General features: G+C 42.7%; 1 protein-coding gene across 2 annotated transcripts in view; it reads left to right on the top strand.

Moving 5' to 3' along the window:
* Nucleotides 1-14634, top strand: part of SCP2 (sterol carrier protein 2) — a 121777-nt gene that overhangs the window by 93921 nt on the left and 13222 nt on the right. For both annotated transcript variants that reach the window (XM_047789075.1, XM_047789076.1), the window contains one exon: nt 7064-7157. In XM_047789075.1, coding sequence (XP_047645031.1) covers nt 7064-7157 — 94 coding nt within the window. The remainder of the gene's footprint in view (nt 1-7063; nt 7158-14634) is intronic.

The following is a 14634-nucleotide window of genomic DNA, read 5'->3' as shown; positions in this document are numbered from 1 at the left end:
GAACTCCGAATTATACATATATATCTCTTTTTGAAATATTTGCGAGAAAGTTGGCGACATTATGCTCTTTTATTCCTAAATATTTCAGCGTACATTTCTAAAAACTAGGGCATTCTCTTACTTAACCACAGTATAGTTATCAAAGTTAGGAAATTTAACATTGATAAAATGCTGTTACCTAATCCTAAGAACATATTTACGGTTTGTCAATTATTGCAGTAACTATCTTTTTAAAAGATACCATAAGCTTTAGTTTTTTCCGTATCCACGATCCAATTTAGTGGTTTTTTTTGTTTTGTTTTGTTCTTTTTAGAGCTGTACCCATGGCACATGTAGTTTCCCAGGCTAGGGGGTTGAATCAGAGCTGCAGCGGCCAGCCTACACCACAGAGACACAGCAACGAAAGATCTGAGCCCTATCTGTGTCCCACACCACAGCTCACGGCAACACGGCTACCCAACCCACTGAACGAGGTCAGGGCTCAAACCCACATCTTCATGGCTACTAGTCAGATTCGTTACCACTGAGCCACAACGGGAAGACCGAACCAAGCCTTATATTTAATGTGACATTTTCTTCTCTCTCTTCTCTCCCATTTTAAAATGTATTCATATCCATCTATATCTAACTGTAAATATATTGGTATGAACTCATGAATTCTTACTCGCCGGATTATAACTCATTAGTGTCACTTTTTTTTTTTTTGTCTTTTGTTGTTGTTGTTGTTGTTGCTATTTCTTGGGCCGCTCCCGTGGCATATGGAGGTTCCCAGGCTAGGGGTCGAATCGGAGCTGTAGCCACCAGTTTAAGCCAGAGCCACAGCAACGCCAGATCCGAGCTGCGTCTGCAATCTACACCACAGCTCACGGCAACGCCGGATCCTTAACCCACTGAGCGAGGCCAGGGACCGAACCCGCAACCTCATGGTTCCTAGTTGGATTCGTTAACCACTGCGCCACGACGGGAACTCCGTGTCTCTGCATTTTAGTTGGGCACTGGCAGACAGAGGCCGAATGTGGTAACCCAGTGCCTGGCGCTGTGAGCAGTAAATGGTGGTGATGGTTGTCGCTACCAGTCAAGTTTGCCCAGCAGGAGGGTTTGGACGTTTCTGTGATTAGCTCCGCCCGGCTGCCCTGCTGGCTCCCCTGAACCGATATTAGAGAAAATGTGTGCAGAAGCCAGAAACCATGGCGTCTCCCATCCAGCCACCGCTTCTGAGCAGAAAGCCCTTTTAGAGAAGGATCCCTGGTTTTGATTTGCATTCCCCTCGTGACTAATGTCGAGCATCTTTTCATGTGCTTATTGGCCATTCGTAATCTTAGGAAACATACCTATTCAGATATTTTGCCATTTTATTTTATTTTATTTTATTTATAACATATGCAAGTTCCTGGGCCAGACCCATAACATATGCAAGTTCCTGGGCCAGACATTGAATCCATGTCATAGCATTGACAACACTGGATCCTTAACCTGCTGAGCCACCAGGAAACTCCTCTTTTGGTCGTTTTAAGATTGGGTTGTCTTTTTATTATTGAATTGTAATAATTCTTTAACAATCACATTTTGAGGGCCTTGTGTGAGCACCAGGACCATGCCAGGTGCTGTATCTGCACGTCTTTGTTTAATCCTCAGAAAAGCCCACCTGGTAAATTTTGTACCTTTTTTATAGATGAGATTTCACAGCTGAGGAGTTTGATGATCAGAGTTAAAACAACTTATTTAAAGAGAGTCTTAGAGTTCCTGTCATGGCTCAGCAGAAACGAATCTGACTAGCATCCATGCGGGTTCAGGTTCTATCCCTGGCCTCGCTCAGTGGTGAAAGATCTAGTGTTGCTGTGGCTGTGTCGTAGGCCAGTGGCTACAGCTGCGATTCAACCCCTAGCCTGGGAACCTCCATGTGCCGTGGGTGCAACCCTAAAAAGATAAAGAAAGAGAGCCAGAGAGTCTTACATGGTAGCAGTCAACACTCACCTTCATCTCTCCAAGTTCAAAGTTCCTGTTTTGTTGGCTGCTCTGTGCTTCTGATCTTTGACATTGTTGAAATGGCACCTGTGCGCTGGGCCTTAGAATGAAAATTTCAGGAAGCATAGGGGCAGTTCATACACCAAATAGTTCTTCCTAGGAGTCCCTTGCACCATTCTAACTGTTATCTATTTGACTTCAAAGCTCCTGTTTTGTTGTACTCTGTGCTTCTGATCTTTGAGATTGTTGAAACAGCGCCTGTACTCTAGACTTTAGAATGAAAATTCCGGGAAGCATGGAGGGAATCCATGCACTAAATAGTTAATCTTCAGAATGCCTTCCAACATTTTATTTGTTTTATTTTATTTTGAGAATGAAATCCATAAATGCTTATTATTAAGAAGTAGTTATATGTCATAACAGAAAAGAACTCTTGGATCTAAGAGGCCAAAATATAACTTCTTACACAACTGGCTGTTATAAATTATTATTATTTTTTATTATAGTTGATTTACAGTGTTCTGCTTACAGCAAAGTGACCCAGTTATATACATATATACGTATATATGTGTGTGTGTGTATATACACTATACACACACATTCTTTTTCTCACATTATCTTCCATCCTGTTCCATCACAAATGATTGGATATAGTTCTCTGTGCTATACAGCAGGATCCCATTGGCCATCCATTCCAAATGCAGCAGTTTGCACCTACTAACCCCAGATTGCCAATCCATCCCACTCCCTCCCCTCTTCCCCCTGCAAACACAAGTCTGTCCTCCATGTCCATGATCTGTTTCTGTTTTGTAGATAGATCATTTGTGCCATATTTTAGATTCTGCATGTAAGTGCTATCATATGGTGTTTGTCTTTCTCTCTCTGACTTAACTTCACTCATAGTTCCATCCATGTTGCTGCAAATGGCTTTTTTAGGCCGTACCTGTGGCATATGGAGGTTCCCAGGCTAGGAGTCGAATCAGAGCTGCAGCCGCTGGCCTACGCTACAGCTGATGGCCTATGCCTCAGCCACAGTAACGCCAGATCTGAGCTGCGTCTGCAACTTGCACCACAGCTCACAGCCATGCCAGATCCTTAACCCACTGAGTGAGGCCAGGGATTGAACCTGCATCCTTATGGGTACTAGTCAGGTTTGTTAACCACTGAGCCATGAAAGGAACTGCCAAATGGCATTATTTTGTCCTTTTAAATGGCTGAGTAGTATTCCATTGTATATATGTACCACATCTTCTTAATCCACACCTTCATCTGCGGATGGGCATTTAGGTTGTTTCTATGTCTTGGCATTTAGGTTGTGAATGGTACTGCTGCGAACATAGGGGAGCATGTATCTTTTTAATTTAATTTTTAACAGTTTGACAGTTCTTATTTTTTTAATTTATTTTTATTTTTTGATGATTTTTATTTTTTCCATTGTAGTTGGTTTACAGTGGTCTGTCAGTTTTCTCCAGTACAGCAAAGTGACCCAGTCACACACATGTATCTTTTTTTATATATATATAATGATTTTTATTTTTTTTCATTATAGATGGTGTACAGTGTTCTGTCAGTTTTCTACTGTACAGCATGGTGACCCAGTCACACGTACATGTATAGATTCTTTTTTCTCACATTATCATGTATCTTTTTCAGTGGGTGTCTGGATATATGCCCAGGAGTGGGATTGCCGGGTCTTATGGTAGTTCTATATTTAGTTTTCTTAGGTATTTCTATACTGTTTTCCATAGTGATTGTATCAATTTACATTCCCACTAACAGTGAAGGAGGGTTCCCTTTTCTCCACTTCCTCTCCAGCATTGGTTGTTTGTTTGATGGCTACTCTAACTGGTGTGCCATGGTACCTCATTGTTGCTTTGATTTGCATGTCTCTAATAATTAGTGATGGTGAGCATCCAACATTTTACAGATTAGATTTGTTCCAGAAAATTCATGTATAAACCAATTAAAAAAACAAAGATAATCAGAAAATTTAGTTTCTACTAAAAGAACTTTGTGTATAAAGAAATCACAAGGAACATCCTTTTGTAATATGAGTCATCTCTTTTCTGATATTATGTAAGTTATTGTATTCAGCTCCCTAAAGCAGGGCATACATTCATCACTTAAGTTATAAAATATGAAGGCAGTGGGAAAAAAAAGTGTGTTGGGGGAAATAACAATAAAAAAAAAAAATTTTTTTTTGGTCTTTTTGCTATTTCTTTGGGCCGCTCCCGTGGCATATGGAGGTTCCCAGGCTAGGGGTCTAATTGGAGCTGTAGCCACCGGCCTACACCAGAGCCACAGCAACGCGGGATCCAAGCATCCAAGCCGCGTCTGCGACCTACACCACAGCTCACGGCAACGCCGGATCATTAACCCACTGAGCAAGGGCAGGGACCGAACCCGCAACCTCATGGTTCCTAGTCGGATTCGTTAACCACTGCGCCACGACGGGAACTCCAAAATAAATTTTTTAAAAATGAAGGATTTTCTGAAACTATTGATGTAGCTTTATATATTATTTCCCCCCCCATCTGGGTGTAAAGTTGCTAAATCAGTAGCTTGATGAGCTTTTCAAAGCAAGCATGGTAAGGAGTTCCCGTGGTGCAGCAGAAACAATCCAACTAGGAACCATGAGGTGGCGGGTTCGATCCCTGGCCTCGCTCAGTGGGTTAAGGATCCTGGCGTTGCCATGAGCTGTAGTGTAGGTCGCAGACACGGCTCAGATCTGGTTTTGCTGTGGCTCTGGTGTAGGCCGGTAGCTACAGCTCCGATTAGACCCCTAGCCTGGGAACCGCTGTATGCCGAGGGTGCGGCCCTAGAAAAGGCAAAAAAAAAAAAAAACCAAGATATGGTCAATATCTGCCGTGGTGACCTGTCAGAACTTCTCCGGACTCTGTTCCACAAAGTATCAAGATACTTTGTACGGACACTGAAACGTGTCAGTTATTCTTTTGTCACATACAGTTAGGAGCGGCAGTCTTGGAGAGGGACACAGTAAGGATTACGTTGGACCATTAATGAAATGAGATTGGCTTGAGGCAGACTAGTTGTAATCCCTTGATTTTAGGTCACTCATTCTGCCTTTTGACTGCAAAGATGGTGTGCCGTAGATAATTCTGCTCTAAAGGGAATAGGAAAAATATTAGAATTTAGCTAAGGAGGAGTTCGGTGCAATTCAGTTCCTATTTTCTGAATACCCATTGTGTGCTAAGAACTGGGGTTATAAATTAAGATTTTTTTTTTTTTTTTTTAAGCTATGTCATCTGCTTTGGAGAAGCTGACATGTAGTTGGGTTTTACTGAAGGGGAGGTTCCTGGCCTGGATCTTGCAGGGTAAGAGGGTGTTTGCTAAGACAGAAGTGTTCCAGGCACAGGGAGTCCGAAGGGAAAGGAAAACTGGATGGGGTGGGTGGGGAGAGAGAAAGAGAGAAGGAAGGAGAAGGGGTAGAGAAAGAAGGAAAGAAGTGCTTTGCTTACTGAGCAGCTGCCATGCTCTTGACTTCCCTTGTATGTTGTTCTAGTCTCAGCTCCAGCTACCGCCGGCATGCTTGTGGGATGTCAGAGGCATTACTTAAAATCCTAAGGCGCCTTCATCTTCCTCAGACCCTTGGAGTGTCTGTCTGGATCTAACTCTTGAGGCTCTGCCGCCCGTAACAGTCATATTTTACTGGGGGCCAGGGTCTCCACTGGGCACCACACACACAAGATTCTATTTAATTCTGTAAAGTCCTCAGCCCCTTCTTCCCAGCCTCCCCACTAGAGGCTGCACAGAGAGCAAGAAGCTTGCTCAGAGTCCCGTGGCTAGCGAGTGGAGGAAGCCTTGGGATTCTAACCCAGGCCTTTGTGGCAGCAGGGACGCTTTTCCTTCTGCCACATCAGGCCATCGGTCTAGAATTGTTCACTAAGTATCAGCCAGCCAGATGTTGTGACAGTCACATCTTGTGATCTAGCTAAAAAATAAATCTGCAGTCCCACCTCTGCTTCCTCCCCACTTCTTCACACCCTGTTTCGTCACCGCCGTCTCTTGCCTGGACTTCTGCAGTGGCTTCTTAGTTGGCCTCTCTGCCTCCCCACGTACCCCCTTACAGTCCATTCTCCAGCCGGCCGCCAGATTTGTTTTTTAAAACATGTACATTGGGTTGTGCTACTTTCCGGCTCCTACCCTGCAGTTCTTCTCGTGATACTTGAAATAAACCCCCAAGTGCTAGCCATGCCCTTGCTGTCTTGCCCTGCACCTTTCGGGGACCTCAGATCTTCTCCTCTGCTCCAGCCATGCTGCCCTTCTACTAGTTCCTCTCCCTGACAAGCTGGTTCCTACCTCAGGTTCCTTACCCCAGAAGGAGAACTGACCTCCCCACCTTAATCTTTACATGGCTGGCTCATGGACTTAATTTAAGACCCGATTTTGGAGCTCCCGTCGTGGCGCAGTGGTTAATGAATCCGACTAGGAACCATGAGGTTGCGGGTTAGGTCCCTGGCCTTGCTCCTTGGGTTAAGGATCCGGCGTTGCCGTGAGCTGTGGTGTAGGTTGCAGACACGGCTCAGATCCCACGTTGCTGTGGCTCTGGTGTAGGCCGGTGGCTACAGCTCCGATTAGACCCCTAGCCTGGGAATCTCCATATGCCTCGGGAGTGGCCCGAGAAATGGCAAAAAAGACAGAAAAAAAGAAGACCTGATTTAAATATCAGCTCTTCAGCGGGGTTTTTCCAACCAAGTTATCTAAAACAGACCACTCAACAGACATAAATGTGCTTCCTTTATATCCCCTTAGCCTGCCTTGTTTTCTTCATAGTAACTATGTTTTTTTTTTTTTTTTGCACCTTTTGTCCCACTCTTATAGAAGCTCCTTGAGGGTAGGTTTATTGTTTTGCCACGTTTTTAAGGACAGTGCCTCTCACCCAACGGGTACTCCGTTCTTGTTGAAAAAGTGAGAAGAAAAGCTTTATCGTTGTACTGACTTAATAACAATTTTCTCTGGGTAGGAGTCACAACATCTCTGGTAGCATTTTTTTGAAAATTACTACTGTATAATCGTTGAAAAACCTAGTACCTATATGACTCTGCTTGAAATTGATTCTTTTCCCTGGTTCTTTTAGATCTCCCCAAGTTGAGGCTGTTCCAACCAGCTCTACACTTGACGGATTTAAGGCAAATCTTGTCTTTAAGGAGATTGAGAAGAGGCTTGAAGAGGTAAGATTTATATAAGATGCTGCCAGGAGGACCCTCGGGCTTGAGGAAGCCCAGAAGTGGTACAAGTTGAAAATTTATGTCATATTGTCAAGAATTGAGTGTATTTTAGATCTTTGAGTGTCTCTTATGGCTTCTTTGTAATTTTAGTAAGAGTGCATTTTAAGAGATGTGTAAATCTCCAGATTTTAGTTATTGTTTATTTTGATGTCATTTCTTTCTGAATTAAAAGGATCTTATTTAGAAAGTACTGTTCAAAGGAATAATATTTAAAGGAGCCTTTAAAGGTGCCTAATATCAAAACTCATTTTGAAAAGAATTTTTTTTGTACTTGAGTTTTTCAAAGTTTTTGTTTTGTTTTGTTTGTCTTTTTAGGGCCACATCTGTGGCATATGGAAGTTCCCAGGCTAGGGGTCGAATCAGAGCTGTAGCCGCCAGCCTACGCCAGAGCCACAGCCATGCCAGATCCGAGCCCTGTCTGCGACCTACACCACAGCTCACGACAACACCAGATCCTTAACCCACTGCACGAGGCCAGGGATTGAATCTGTGTCCTCATGGATACTAGTCAGATTCGTTTCCGCTGAACCACAATGGAAACGCCCAAAGTTTTGAAATTTGTTTTTCTTTTATAAAAATGAGTTGACTTAAAAAATTATATAGGAGTTCCTGCTGTGGCACAGTTGGTTAATGATCCAGCTTGTCTCTGTGGTGGCACCGGTTTGATCCCTGACCCAGTGCGGTAGATGAAGGATCTGACATTGCCACAGCTGTGGTATAGGTTGTAGCACCAGCTCAGATTCGATCCCAGATCTGGGAACTTCCATATGAAGTGTTGGGTGCAGTTGAAAAAGAAAAAAAAATATATGGAAACATCTAAAAAAAATGTAAGTATCTTCTGAAGACATCTCTCTGTGTATGTGAACATAGTTTACATAATGAGGATCATACAATACATGTTGAGTTTTAAAAATTATATTCTATATACAGACCTATTTTTTTTTTGGTCCAGGTCTGCAGTAACTGTATGGTAATTAGTTCTTGATAGATAATAATCATACTAAGGCAATCTAACAGTAACTCTTTCTCCAGAAAGAGAATTATTTTCTTTAGGCGAAATTAGATGTTTACTTCGTTTCAAACTTCAAGGCATCTTGGAATTTCACAATGGATTTTTAATTTTGAGACCAACAAGGCACAGTTACAGCCACAGGTACCACAATTCAGATTACACATCTATCGATAGCTGAACAAAGTGGGCTAAAGTAAAGAAGAGGATTCAGAACATTTAAGGTGTGCATTTCAGAAGTCCGTGGTGGTGCAGCATTATTACTGCTGTGGCTCAGGATGCTGCGATGGGGTGGGTTTAATCCCTGGCCTGGGAACTTCCACGTGCTGAGGGTGCAGCCAAAAAAAAAAAATCCACTTTGGGAAAAGAGTTGTAAGTAAATTCAATAGGTGACTGACTCTGGTAAGTCCTGTTACCTAAGTCTACTTAACCACTTATGAAAGTGGGGATAAGAAGTGTGTGTTTCAACATGTTAGAGCCACAACCAAAGGCAGACATTGTATCTCGTAACTCCCTTGTGTGGCACAAAGGATTTCCTAACATCTTCAGGCGATTGCACTGTGGGCGGGAAAACAGCTAATGTGCCTGATGTGTCTTGACAAATCACCCTGCATTTCTAGAATTTTCCGAATGATCAGGCCCTTCCTGAGGCGGAGGGAGCCAGGGCTGACAGTTCCCAGCAGGCAGGCACTGGCCCAGGGGCTGCAGACCCATCCTCCCACCGTCTTGCAGGGATACACTAGCGTGGGCCTACTTGCTGGTTTTTCGGTTTTTTGGTGTGTGTGTGTGCGTGTGTGTTTTGTTTTGTTTTTTGTCTTTTTAAGGGCCGCACTCACAGCATATGGAAGGTCCCAGGCTAGGGGTTGAATGGGAACTACAGCTGCCAGCCGCAGCCACAGCAACTTGGGAGCCGAGCCGTGTCTGCAACCTACATCAGAGCTCACGGCAACGCCAGATCCTTAAGCCACAGAGCAGGGCCAGGGATAGAACCTGCGTGGATACCAGTCGGGTTTATTAACCACGGGGCCACAACGGGAACTCCCTACTTGCTGTTTTATAACCTGCGTTTTTTCCTCTTGACAGTTTGTTCCCTGCCTGTAAATACAAATCCTCACCATCAGTTTTAATGACCACGTAGTATACATTGGAATGTCTGTATCACAGTCTATTTAACTGGCCTCCTAGGATGAACATCAGGTTGTATTTAAATCTTGCAAGTAAAAAAGTGGCATAATTCTTCTCCTTTTGCACTCATCTCTAAGTACTTAATACCGTGATCACCTTAGCAGAAGTAATTGGGGGGGCATTATTGAGTCACTGGGTATGTATGTTTAGCATTTTTTTTTTTTTTTGTCTCTTTGCCATTTCTTGGGCTGCTCCCACAGCATGTGGAGGTTCCCAGGCTAGGGGTCCAATCGGAGCTGTAGCCACCGGCCTACGCCAGCACCTCAGCAACTCGGGATCCGAGCTGCGCCTGCAACCTGCACCACAGCTCATGGCAACACCAGATCCTTAACCCACGGAGCAAGGCCAGGGACCAAATCTGCAACCTCCTGGTTCCTAGTCGGATTCCTTAACCACTGAGCCATGACGGGAACTCCAGCATTTTGATACATATTGCCAAACTGTCCACCAAAAGGAGGCTGTTCATGTATAGACTTAATGACAAGTCACAAGAGTGACTTTTTTCTTCACACCATCTCCATCGCTTTGTTGGCTGGTTTAAAAAAAAAAAAAAAAAAGATCATTGCCAGTCTAGTAGGAAAATATATCTGAATATTGTTTTAAACATTTCTTTCATTACCAATGTCCACTAAAATGAAGCTGGACTGTCCAAGGGGTCAGCTTGAAAACTTTTTTCATGCCACCAATAATTACCTGCAGAGTAACCCATAGGATTGTTGGCTTCTGCCAGATCACCCTGTTTTTTTTTTGTTTGTTTTGTTTTTTGTTTTCCAACTTTATTCTGTCTCAAAAAAAACCACCAGAACCTGTAAATAGTTTTTTTGTATCTGGTGTGTCTGTTTGTCCGTCTTCATTCTTCATTCCCGGGGTTAGCAAGACAGTGCTGTTTTCGTTTCATGGTCGTCTTTTAGCTTTGCACATGTTCGCCTCTTTGAATGCTCTTCTCCTCCCTCTGTAACCTCACTTGCCTGGACCCTGTCCCCTTGTTTCTTTTCCCCTTCCCACGACTGTCAGTTTCCTAAATGTTTGCAGCCCTAAAAAGTGAAAGTCTTGAAATCTTTTGTCGGTTCATGCCTTTTCTGCACCAGCAAAGGAAGTCTGGCCAGATTTTATTTCCACTTTTGTCTTTGTTAGCAATACCCCACTGCCCTTCTTTGAATTCTGTGTTCATTTTTTTGTTCCTATTAAGTTTACGACAGGCCCTACCCCCTGACCTGCCTACTCAGAAAGCAGTCCTTTTTTTCAGGCAAGGAGGCCCTCAGAGCCCTCTTAGTGTGAAGATCTCCAGTTTCGCCCTTGTAACTCTGTGCTCTTCGTCGGTTTCCCTACCCTCGCTCACCCCCTCTTCAATGGAAAAACGTTTTTGTTGACCAAAGGACAGGGTTTTCTAAGAGGATCCGTTGGTTCTCCAAAGTCACAGCAAGTACAAAATTAATCTGTGTCTGCCTTAAGGAAGTGGGAGAAATTTCTCTCCAAGTGTTCAGGAGGAATTTCTAAACATTTGCTTGTGTTCTTCTGCGCTCATGTGCTGGGGTCTGCCATGGCTCTTCTGAGGCCTCGAGCAAGCATTTAGGGCAGACGCAGCTGGACGTGGTCATTCCTGGGCCACTGGCCCCAGAGGCGGCCTGGTGCTGTGGGTGGCCCAGCACCTGCTCTTCGACATTATTTTCACAGAACCTTGATGGGTAAAAGATTTCAAGGAATGTGGAAAATGCTTTGAACTTTCTTTTAATTCATTTATGGTGACGGAAACTACTTTCATAGGCTAAAGTTTGGAATTGTTGATGTAACCTACTTTGTGGTATGATCGCATGGCAAGGGCACTGAATTTGAAGTTCAGCTAACCTGAGACTGAGCCCTGGTCAAATTGCTTGCTACTCATAATGTCTCTGCCCTTCAGGGAACTTTGAGTTTAGTGGCAAGAAAGTCATGGAACATTTTTTCCCAGAAGAAAATAACTACTTTTACAAGAAACGTGCCACCCAAGTGTCCAGTAGAGACAAAAAAGCCTTCCCTGAAGAGTTCGTATGTGAGCTGAGATTTAAAGTGATGAGAGGGGAGTGAGAGTGGAGAATGGAAGGAGGTGAGTGACTCGAGTCAGGGAGTGAGCAAGGACATAGAAGCACGTGTGTTCCTGGCATTCAGAATGGTATTATTAGAATGAGAAATCTGAGAAAGATGAGAAAGGATCTTAAGATAAGAACCAATACAGAGCCTTCAGATTATGAGGAGTCTTGAATGATAAAGACAGACTATCCTGTAGGCTGTGGGCAGCCGTTTAAATTCAAACTCGAAAGTGGTATTAGATGAATTATGTTAGTGCTATGTAGGTTATATTAGATGGATTACTTGGCAGTAGGTTAGCATATAGTCTAAAGAATTCTTTTTTTTTTTTTTTTTTGGCTTTTCAGGGCCTCATCTGTGGCGTATGGAAGTTTCCAGGCTAAGGGTGGAATCAGAGCTATAGATGCTGGCCTACACCACAGCAACACCAGATCTTTAACCCACTGAGCAAGGCCAGGGATCAAACACGCATCCTCATGGATACTAGTCGGGTTCCTTAACTACTGAGCCATGTCGGGAACTCCCAGTCTAAACAATTCTTAACCGTTTTTGAGCCTCAGTTGTTTTTTCTGCTCAATGAACTAATATTAATACCTGTCTAATTAATTTAACTAGAAAGTATTGATAGTTGATTTCAGGACACTGACATGTAAGAATTGCCTCTGTGGAGTTCCTATCGTGGCTTAGAGGAAACGAATCTGACTAGGAACCATAAGGAAGCAGGTCTGATGGGTTAAGGATCCGGCGCTGCCATGAGCCGTGGTGCAGGTCACAGATGCGGCTCGGATCTGACGTGGCTGTGGTGTAGGCTGGCAGCTGCAGCTCCGATTTGACCTCTCACCTGGGAACCTCGATATGCCGTGGATGTGACCCTAAAAAGACCAAAAAAAAAAAAAAAAAAAAGCCTCTGTGGCTGTTGAGGCCATGACTCAGTATTTCCAGAATAACTTCCTTAGAGTCCTAAGACCCATGGTTGATTCTGAGTAGGTTCAAGTGTGTTATCTGTGTATAAGAGAAAGATGGGCACATGCACTAGGATGACTAAAATAAAAAAGACAAAAGAAGTTGTAAAGATGTGGAGAAATCAGAACCTTCATTCATTGCTGGTAGGTTTGTCACATGTGGTAGCCATTTTGGAAAACAGTTTGATGATTCCTCAAAAAGTAAAACATCACTTTATGACCCAAAAAATCCCTTCTAGATATATACCTAAGGAATTAGAGCCTAAGTCCTTGTAAAGATGTGTACACAAATTTCCATAGCAGCATTATTTACAATAAAAAGGGGAAACGGCCAGCAACTGATGAATGGTTATACAAAAGGTGCCACATCTGGAATTCCCATTGTGGCTCAGTGAGTTAAGAACCCAACTAGTATCCATGAGGATGCAGGTTTGATCCCTAGCCTTGTTCAGTGGGCTAAGGATCTGGCATTGCCTCGAGCTGCGGAATAGGTCACAGATGTGCCTTGGATCCCACGTTGCTGTGGCTGTGGTGTAGGCTGCTCCGATTCAACCCCTAGCCCGGGTACTTCCATATGCAACAGGTGTGGCCCTAAAAATGAAAAAATGGAAGAAAAAAAAGACCCAAATGTGCTGCATGTACACAATGGAATATTATCTGGCCATAAAAATGAATTAATTACTGATACATGCTTCGCCATGGATGAACATTAAAAGCATTATATTAAATGAAAGAAGCCAATCACTAAAGATCATATATTAAAATTATTCCACTTGTATGAAATGTCTAGGACAAGCAAATCCACCGAGACAGAAAGTTTATTGATTGCCAGGGTCAGGCAGGGTGGGAGAAGGTGGGGGAGTGACTGCTAATGGGTATGGGTTTCTTTTTGGGGTGATACGAATGTTCTAAAATTAGGTAGTGTTTGATTGCACCACTTGGGCTATACTAAAATATATACTTTAAAAGGATAGATTTCATGGTATGTAAATTATATCTCAAATTGTTATAAAAAAGAACTTAGACCAGACTCTCTGCATACATAGGATCCAAGGTTAGTATCCGATAATGTTTTTGAATATTTCAGGTACGTAGCACAATGTCTGAGCATAGTAAATACTAAAATCTTTGTAAAAGAATAAATATGATACCAAAAGGAAGAATCTTGGATACAACTCATTGCAGGGATGGAAGGCTGAACTAAAAAAGATGGGAAATAAAAACTACCAGAAATTATAAGAAAACTCAAAAGGTTGCCAATTCCAAAATAAATATATAGAGATTAGTATATTTACAATAACCCAGTCATAAAATAGAATGAAAAAATATGTTATTGACAAGAGCAATATAAAATAACTAAGAATAAACATGGCAAGGAATGTACGAAAGCCTGTGTGGAGAAAAATGACCAAATGCTGCTGAGGGACATCAAGGAAAACTTGAGCATATACCATATTCATGGATGGGAGGACTGAGAATTGTGAAGGTGTCACTTCTCCTCTGAACAGATCCATATACCTGTGTAATCCCATCTTAAATCCAGTAGCGTTCTTGGAGGAAGAACTTACTGTATGATTATAATGTACATCCTTGAGGGAAAAAAATCCCCGAAACAAATCCAAGAAGAGTCAAGAATCTTTGGAAGACAGGAATTATGGGAATTCACCGTACCAAAGAGTAAAGTACGTGTATAAAGCTGTAATGTTGGCGCAGGAATAGCAGACAGAGCGTAGAGTGAAAGAATGGGGGGAAGATGCTAACGCTTACTGAGCAGTTACTCTGGGCTTTCTGGTTATTTAAATACCATACAACTCTATGAGGATCGCTACTATAATTTTCTCCACGTCACGGATGAGAAATCTGAGATTCAGAGAGATTTTGTAATTGGCTCAGGGTTATGCAAGTACATGGCAGAGCAGGAGTTCAAACCTGTGCTGATTGCAGACTCATTGTTATTAGTTAGCAGAGTTTAATTCTTGGAGGTTAAATAAATGAGGTGATAGCAGCATATTTAGATAGAAGAGGATTATTTCCAGCATCGTATAATACCAGTCAGAAGTTAGGACTAGCCTAAACTTCAAGCAACAGAGTATTGGCTAAGTGGAGTATAGTGCACGTCTACCGTTAATGATTATAATGTGATCATTCACAGTTATGGAAGAGAATATTTAATGACACAGTAATAAGGATAGCTATCTGA

The sequence above is a fragment of the Phacochoerus africanus genome, chromosome 8 (assembly GCF_016906955.1).
Source record: "Phacochoerus africanus isolate WHEZ1 chromosome 8, ROS_Pafr_v1, whole genome shotgun sequence".
NCBI lineage: Eukaryota > Metazoa > Chordata > Mammalia > Artiodactyla > Suidae > Phacochoerus > Phacochoerus africanus.
The sequence above is the reverse complement of the archived record's forward strand: the minus strand, read 5'-3'. Positions and strand labels throughout refer to the sequence as shown.